This window comes from Sorghum bicolor, chromosome 9 (genome assembly GCF_000003195.3).
Source record: "Sorghum bicolor cultivar BTx623 chromosome 9, Sorghum_bicolor_NCBIv3, whole genome shotgun sequence".
NCBI classification, from domain to species: domain Eukaryota; kingdom Viridiplantae; phylum Streptophyta; class Magnoliopsida; order Poales; family Poaceae; genus Sorghum; species Sorghum bicolor.
In genome coordinates, this window is record NC_012878.2 from 19416901 (window position 1) to 19426462 (window position 9562).

Below are 9562 nucleotides of genomic sequence, written 5' to 3' on the forward strand. Positions count from 1 at the left end.
GCTTTCAAGTTGGGGTCGGTCGATCCCAAGACTTGCCCTTTTCGCATTCTTGCTATCTCCCATTTGATCTGCTTTAGAATCCCATGCATGACACACAAGCCAAAGTCTGAAAGGGAATGGTTCGTTTGGGACCTATGCTGCTATGCACCAGCTTAAACCTACAAAGTGGTCTCCTAGACATGCTCTAGTGCTGTCATGATCACTGACAACCACTTTAAGCATATCTCCACTTTTGCGTATCATCTTTTCTTTTTCACATAGCACTAGGCAAGGGAATCTTGTAAAAGAACTTTACTTCGTGTCCACGCCTAGGCTTTACTTTAGTAGACACTTAATGCCACATCATTTACAGTGCTAAAGTGCTTAGGGTAGGGGTCGGCCGACCCCTACATTGGTCAATCTCTGGAAAAGAGTTCATATATGTTGCAAGATTCCCTGCCATGATTAAAAATTTTGAAACATAGTACTTGTGGGGAGGTCGGCCGACCCCCACATTGGGATGTTCACCACTTGCCCTTCTCCCCCTATAAATACCCATGCATTGTGAGCTCCATTCCACACCCAAAACCACAAAAATTATCTCGAGCTCACAATCCATCTTCTCTCTTCTTAGTTGCAAGTTATTTCTCAAGATTAGAATAGTTGTCCTTGAAAAAACCAAAAAAATATTCAGTCTTGCATAGGAGTAGAAGTAGGAAAAAGTTTGGTTGTCTGTGTTGTGCAGGAAAATGGAGAAAGCATTCCTCTCCCGATTCTAGAAGTTCAAAGGAGGTGAGAGTTGTTCTCAAAGCTCTCACCACTCTAATGAGGGAAGAAACGAGAGGATGGAGGAAGGGGAGAGTCACCATCAAGTGGTGCTCTACGAATCTCCTCCAAGAGCAATGGAGCCTGAAGAATGAACTCATATTAACACTAGAAGAGCTGATCAAGTTCAACAACCCAAAGGAGAGCGGTTTCCACCATACAAGCATCCTCGTCCCGACCCTTGTTGACCGCACAGGACCGTTGCACTTGATGTTTCCCATGTCTTTGGATTTCATAATTCTCAAAAATCCAAGTGTGTGGGGGGGGTCAAGTGGCCCCCCAACTAAATCTCTGAATTTCCTGAACACACCATGACGTAGTACATGGTGAGGCAAGTTGGCTCGACAAATTCTACTCTAAGTAGGGGGTCGGCTGACCCCCTCTTTGATGGCCAACGAGAATAGAAGCTTGCAGAGGTATATCATCAAAAATGGGAATTCAAATGGCAGCAATGGGCAAGCCCAAGTGGGGTCGGCCGACCCCACCTTGGAGCCCTAGACCCACCATTCAGCATCCACTCAACGTCTACCTGCCTTCTGACTGGTTTGCCACTCCTACTCCCCCTTTGTTCTTTCATTTTTATTACTTCTATCACTTGTTTGCTTTATTAGATAAAATAAAACAAAAATAAAAACAAGAAGACTTGGATCTATGATTTATGACATTAAAAGTGTGACATGATTCATGACATTGAAAGGGTAAATTGTCACAAAGTCTAATTCTTACTTATGCTTATACTTGTGGGTCACATATCTTGATAGGAATAACATATTGACTTTGTTGTTGACAGTTGTGATATAGTTCTTAGCCCATGATTCATACCCTTTCTATTCAAAGTGCTTAGAGATTTATTTTTGAAAATATCATAAAACCATAGTGTCACTTACTCCTCAATAGTAAGTTAATTCCTACCACAGCCATATATGTTCATACCTTGTTCCAAACCCTACTATATATTCTACTTGTACTTGTATTGAGTTTAGTCAAACCTTGTGACCCTAGTTGAGAACTATGTCATGGTCCCAAGATCAAGATCACACACACACCACATATATATGTTGCTTCTACATTGGAAGTACGCTAAAACAAGCCATCCATTTCCACCATATATATGCTCCATGTTTTAAGGTTTAGAATATCTCTCTCTAAGTATTGGTTATAAGATGAGACACAAAGGCTATGCTTAGTAAAAAAAGTGGGCACATGATGGTCCATTTCTTTTGAAAAAAAGAGAAAAGAAAAAAAGCTAGCCATGTCTCAAATAAAATAGAGAGAGAGATCTTATCAAATATAGGAGGATTCTATTCTAATCATTTTTCACACACTTACACATCTTGATCTAGGATTATGACATTCTTCTCCTTGGTTCCTTGTTTTGACTTTACAATAGATACAATGCAAGTATGCTATCTTGTTTCTCCATACCTGAGCCCCACATAAGCCTAATAGATGTAGGATAAAACAAAAGAAGGCAATCTTATGCTATGCCTTGGTGAGGAATCCTATACTTACTGAGTGACTTGAGAGTACTATTAGAGGAGTAAGGATGAACTATGTGCTTTCTTTTAAAACATTTATCAAAAACTCTAAGTACTAAGGATATGAAAATGGGAAGATGACTTTGCTTTGAGAACTGTTCTATTTTTCAACATCCTAAGGATATATGTTAGACAGTGCCACATAACCCACTTGTATAAGATATGTCTTGAGTATTCATTGTGTTTGCTTATATCTTAAAAGTGTCATAATCATAGGTTATCTTCCTCTAACCATTGCTCGAGGACGAGCAAAGACTTATGTGTGGGGGTTCTTGTTGACGGTAGATAAGCCCTATTTTTACCCCACAAAAACTATCAACAATGGTTAAGTTTTGGGGATAACACCAAGCAACTAAGAAGTGACATAGGTACAATTCACTTGGTTCCACATGGAGATGTCATTATTTGGATGCAAGTGCAAACAGGCACTAATCAAGCTTGATCATGCTCAAATGAAGCAAAGATGATCAAGAACCAAAACCACCACATATAAACAAAAGATTGAAGATGACAAGTGCGGACAACATGTGGAGCAAGGTGGTGGGCCAACCCCCCAAGGGTAGGTCAGCCGACCCACATTTGGTGGGCCCCCACCTAGCCCATACTCCCACCGACCTAAGCACCATCTAGATGGTTGGTGGGGCCCACATGGAGGCAAAAGGTCGATTGACCGACCTATGATGTGGGCCCACCTTAAGTCGGTTCACTCCCACCGACATCCCCATGATGAACATGTGATGGAAATCCCCAACCGTTGATCATATGGCGGTTTCAAGGTCGGTTTGATCCAACGGTGGAGAAGAGAGAGCACGTGGATCGCTGACGTGGCACTGGAGTAGCCCCTACTCCATCTCTCCCCTATAAATGTCCCCTTAGTGAGCCTAGTTAATCATGATGTATCTTAGGAAGAGCTACTCTTAGCTAGTATGAGAATAGAGGGAAGAGAGTGAGGAGTTTCCCGAGGAGACCCGACTTGTCGGGAGTCTTCTTCCTGGAGCTCCTCAGCGGATGCTTGTCTTCTAGTAAGTCTTCCTTCTAGTTGCCTTTCATCTGAGTACTTCTAGTATTTAATTTGTATCTTAGTTTATTTTAAGTATACAACCGGCCTACTGGCATATTGCTTTGCCTTGTGTGAAGTGCTCGAAACCTTAACTGGGTCTAGAGTAGTAGAATTAGTGTAGACATGGTGTCTAGACTAAGTCTGCCCTTGTGGACTTCTTGTCGCACCTGAAGAACGCTAGCAGCGAAGCATGACAGGCCTCTACTAGACATTAGGAGTTCCCTTCAGCGTGTTGTTAGGTAAGTTGCAAATAATTGTTGGCCTGCATGGTAGCTGCCTAGGGAAGTGTTTCGCCACAACCTTTTCACCAAGCGGCCACAGTAGGAAGGGAGTTAACTCTCGGTATACTTAAGATAGCTTAGCCAGTAGCCAAATACTAGAAATACCTCTCCACCCAATCCTAAGCCCTTTGATCATCATCCGACGACTCCATTGGTCTAGTTAGTCCAATTCTCATTCCCCGTGGAAAATACGATACCTGGAATACTCCTGGTGAAGTGCTGCATGGACCACCATCCGCTTGCAGTAAAATTGTTTGCCACTTTTGGTGTCGCACAAGCATTCTAGTGCTATGCCAAGGACAGACAATCCTAGGTAGTGACGCTAAGAAGAGTCAACAATGAGCGGTTTTCAATTGACGTCAAACTTCGTTGAAGATCCTAAGCAATTGTTGAGGAGAAATAGACACCGTGAGGTTCCTCCTCAAAGGTTCATCTCAGAGACCGAACCACTCATGGTAGGAAGTGCCGCACTAGTTGTTGAGGCAGTCATGGCCCAAAACACCATCACTTAGTTCTCGTCCCCATCAGTTGACTTTGTCGCAACGGGCCCGAACCTGAACTTCGGCGATGCGACGTTTGAGCTCAAGCCTGCACTGATTATCATGGTGCAAGTCAATCCATTCTGTGGGAAGCCACATGAGGATGCCAATGACCACCTTCAACACTTTTTGGAGGTGTGCAACACTTTCACTGTCAAGAACGTCACGGCGGACGCCATCTGCCTTTGGCTTTTCCCATTTTCACTCTTGGGGAAGGCGAAACACTGGTTCTATTCCAACAAGAGTGAAGTCACAACTTGGGACAAGTGTGCCAATGCTTTGCTCAAGAAGTTCTTCCTCGTTGGCAAGAGCAGTGCCCTGCGTGGGAAGATTTCGAGCTTCCAGCAACAGTTCGACGAGACGATTCCTCAAGCATGGGAACGTCTCAATGAGTACATTCGCGCCTGTCCTCATCATGGAATAGTTGAATGGCACATTATTCAAGGATTCTACCACGGGCTAACCGGCATGGCTCGTAGTCACCTTGATGCCTCAGCTGGAGGGGCATTCTTGCAGAAAAATGACAAGGATGCCAAGGACCACATTGAAAAGATGGTCATCAACCAAGGATGGAATGAGGAGCGCCTCCAGCCCAAGAAGAGAGGTGTCCACGCCCTCAATGAGGTCGACATGCTCTCTACCAAGATGGACCTCCTTATGAAGAAAATAGAGGAATCTTCCTCGAAAAAGGGAATTGAGCCAATCCAGACCCCTACCACTATTCGTACTGTGGAAACTGATCCATGGTGCGAGGTATGCGGAGGAGATGATCACTTGGTCAATAACTGCCCCGAGACCCAGGAGGAGGTGAACTACATCAACAACAACTTCAACAAAGGGAACCGACCCCAACAACAATGGAGTTCATGCCCCTTCTACCAAGGCCAAGGTATGGGTTACAATAATAATTCTGGTAATTCCTTTGGTAGCCAACCTTCTCTTAAAGATCTTATGCTAGGCCATGTTAAAATTAATGATAGTATCAATAAGAGAATTGTGGCTAATGACAAGATCCTAGAAAGCCTTAGTGAGAAAATGGACAGCTTTAATTCTGTCACTAAGAATCAATTGAGCTTTAATAAACTGTTAGGAACACAGTTAGCTCAATTAGCTGCAGCTGTCCCATCATATGAGCAAGGTAGGATCCCAGGGAAAAATGAGGACCCGCTTGAGTCCGTTAAAATAGTCTCTACGAGGTATGGTAAGCCTCCGGTCCGTTCAAATTGGGGATATCTCCTTGATCCCCCGTTCATCACAAAGAAGGACGACCCAAGCATGCCGACCATCACTTGTGAGATCGGACCACAACTCTTCCACAATGTCTTCTGCAACCTTGGATCAAGCGTCAACATCATGTCCAAGGTAATTTATGAAAATCTGTTAGGGGGCGCTTTGCTCCCTACCTTTATGAGATTGCAGATGGTGGACCAAACCATTCGGTTCCCAGAGGGAGTCGCTAAGGACATCTTGGTTAAAATCCAAGATGAATATGCCCCTGCCAATTTTGTCATCCTCGACATGGGGTCGAACATCGACGTCCCCGTCATCCTGGGACGACCATTCCTGAACACGGTGAACGCCGTCATCTATGTCGGGTCTGGCCAAATCCATCTACAGTTCACAATTATGAGGATCAAATGTCCGTTCAATGGCTATAAATCTAACATGCAGCCGAAGGACACGAAACCGGAGGAGAAACCTCGCGGCAAATCTCGCCGAAGGTACAACAAAGGCAAGTCGGCAAAAAAGGCCGAACAGAAGGAGGAACCCACCAAGCAAGCAGAACATTCCAAAAAGGAATGGAGGGAGAAGGAGATGCCTGCACGGTCCCCATCTCTGGGACCAACCGAGGCGTCCACAGAATGAAACCCGACGGAGAGGTCCTTTGCTATTGACCTAAAACATGGAGCCCTCCACTGACCAGGTATGTCAGTAGTTATCTCATATTTATTTTCTACATTTAAATTTCACTTTCCAATTGCATGCTTACTAAAAAATATTTATATGTTTTTGCACTTTTATTTTATTTTGACCAAATAACTTAGATATAAATAATAAAACTTGAGAAGAGTGAATAGAGAAAAGGTGAGCTGGTTGGGCCACCATTGCCATGTCGACTGACCTGGCATTGTGGGTCTACCACGTGTCCCACCACTCTGGCTAGAAGCTAGAATCCTAGGAGTGGCAATTGATACCTTAGGGCTCCTAAGGGCAGGTCGACCGACCTGGCCTTGGTGCCACCAGGCATCCAGCTACCTACCAATGATGATGGCAAAGGATCCTATGCTCAACACACTAGCCAGAATTCGAGGTGAGTGTTGACGGTCCTTAAGTATCAAATTTAATTATCAAATAAACAAAGAAAAGGATCCAAATGAAATCAACATCTAGACTTAGGGTTTTATCTGACAGAATTCCACGAGTTTTGGTGTTTGTCTATTTCTGCAGGGGGTTATCAGGAAATACGGAAGAAAGGCCCACACGTCGGGATTACATAGAGATATTAACGTGCCGCGCAATTATCTTGCATCTAGAAGACTACAGAAGCCACGGGAAGAAAGCGGAGGCCGAACGGGGCTAGAGGCAGGGCGCCCGCCCTCCTTCCCTAGGCGCCCGCCCTGACTTGGAGTCCAATCAGGACTCTGTTTCGTGGGAGATCTCCACCGACCTAAAGCATCAAGGATAACCGTTCAATCAATGTCGGTTTGATCCAACGGCCCATATTCACTTGAAGGGACTATAAAACCAGACCCCCTGGCCCCTGGAGGAGAGAGCCTCTCAACCCTAATTCATTATTCTCAAGGGAGAAGAAGCCTCTGATAAAGATTAGAGCCACCACATCAATTAGATATCTAGATTAGCATAGCTACATAGGATTAGAACTAGAAGGAGTCAATCTTCGATTGGTTTCTGGATCTGTCAAGAGGATTCTTGGTAATTCTCTAACTGTGCTTCTAATTGTTCTTCTAATTATCTTTGTTCTTCAATATTATGAATATGACTTTGTTCTACTTCAATATATTGCTTATGACTTTGCTCTACTTATTTATATTCAAGATTATATTGTTCTTAGTTTATCATAGTTATGTACTTGGCTTAGTTAGATTGGATCTATATACATGCTTAGTATCGTATAGTGTTTATCCATCGGATCCGTGGGTAAATGATAGATATTGTGTAGGCGTGGTGCTTATACCGTATTTATCTACGATTGTACCCAATATGCCAGATCGTGGGGTGGTTCATGATAGTGACAGTTTCATTGATTCTTATATAGTCCCCCTCTCGTGTATTGGGCTGGCAGAGCAACATTATTACAGGGGAGTGATTGCTAAGAATAGCTTATCTATTCTCTCATACAATTTGACCCCGATATTTTTCTATTTTATCTTATGCAGGGGAATGTATGAATAGAAGACATCTTCCAGGAAATTTTGTTGACAATTCCGAAGCATTATTCAGAAGAACAAGAGCCAAGCTCAAGAAGAGATCATCAACACTTCAGCAAGAAGCTTCATCCAATCAAGAAGATCACCGGAACTTGTCTTCAGAGTTCGAAGCCATGGTGAACAAATCAATCCGCGAGTTCTCAGCTCCCACTACGAACAACATCCGCACTGGACCTGCTGCAGAGATCGATGGCAAGTTTGAGCTCAAGCCTGGACTTATCAACATGGTGCAATCCAACCAGTTCTGTGGGAAGGCACACGAAGATGCTAGTGCTCATCTCCAACACTTTCTGGAGATATGCAACACATTTACCATATCAGGAGTTTCTAGAGATGCTATACTACTTTGCCTCTTCCGATTCTCACTGTTGGGGAGAGCGAAGCAGTGGTTTTACGCTACAAAGGAGAAGAATACTACGTGGGCACTCTCCTCAACAAACTTCCTGGCTAAGTTCTTTCCCATGGGCAAGACCAATGCTCTCCGTGGGAAGATTACAAGTTTTCAGCAACAAAATGATGAATTTGTTCCAGAAGCATGGGAGCGCTTTCAAGACTACATCCTAGAATGTCCCCATCATGGAATTGAGAGTTGGCTACTAATGCAGACATTTTATCATGGGCTCGCCAACAGTGCCCGAGAGACCATGGATGCTGCAGCTGGAGGAGCATTCTTATCACTTACCATATCACAAGCCACAGCTCTTGTGGAGAAGATGGCGTCCAATCAAAGCTGGAGTGAAGAGAGGACCCAGACACGCAAGAGAGGTGGAGGTATGCATCAGCTCAAGGAGGTAGACATGCTGTCTGCAAAGCTAGACCTGCTCATGAAGAAGCTCGATGATAGAGTTGGAGATAAGAAAGAAGTTATGCACATCTACGACTCTCACATGACATGTGAGGAGTGTGGAGATACTGGACACTCAGGCAATCACTGCCCTGAGATGCTTGAGGATGTGAACTACATCAATAACAACAACAACTACTACAACCGTCCTCAACAAAATAAAGGTTGGAATCAACAGAGGCCTAACTACTCAGGTAATTATCAAGGTAAAAATTCTTACAACAATAACAATAATTTTCCACCTCTGAGAGAGTTAGTGTCTAATCAAGGAAAGCTAATGGATAACCTATCTAAGAAATTGGCATCTAATGATAAAATGCTAGAAAATATAAATAATAGAATGGATAATTTCTCTACTGCCATCAAGAATCAAATTAGCTTTAATAAAATGATTGAATCTCAGTTAAATCAAATAGCTGTTGCTGTTCCTACTACTAACCCCGGTATACCATCACAACCGGAATGATTAGAATCTGCAAATCTTGTAGACATGTTTGATGCAGGTAATTGGAGTAACCCCGTCACTGAAATTACTACTGACCTTCTGCCGGTCAAGAGCGGTGATCCAGGACGCCCCGTCATCCCGATCTCCATCGGCATGGTGGACGTCCCAGAAGCACTCTGCGACTTTGGCTCTAGCGTCAATATTATACCTAGGGTACTCTATGAAAAATTCTTTACATATCATTTATTAGAAACAACCATGTGTTTGCAGTTTGCAGATCAGACAATAAGTTTCCCAAAAGGAATATTGAAGAACCTTTGTGTCCGAGTTGGTACCTTGTATGCCCCAGCAGACTTCATGGTGATAGAGACCGGTAATGATGAGAGAGCACCCATTATCTTAGGGAGGCCATTCTTAAACACCTCGGGAGCTGTCATCTACGCTAGTGCTGCCAAGATCAGTTTCTACATTAAAGGGAAGAAGGAGACATTTTCCTTCAAGAACAAGACTACACAAATCCCAGATCAATCCAGACGTGAAACAAGGAAGAGGACCAACAGGAGGAACAGGAACAAGCAAGTGTGGACCGAATCAGCTAAGAT

General features: G+C 43.6%; 1 protein-coding gene across 1 annotated transcript; it reads left to right on the forward strand.

Annotated features, from left to right (window-relative positions):
• Positions 5498-6088, forward strand: LOC110430418. Its single transcript, XM_021448093.1, has one exon. It carries the CDS (start codon positions 5498-5500, stop codon positions 6086-6088), a length of 591 nt encoding a protein of 196 aa, XP_021303768.1.

What these genes read in the sequence shown, in the direction of transcription:
- LOC110430418 (XM_021448093.1), top strand. Translation starts at nt 5,498, where the DNA reads ATGCCGACCATCACTTGTGAGATCGGACCACAACTCTTCCACAATGTC.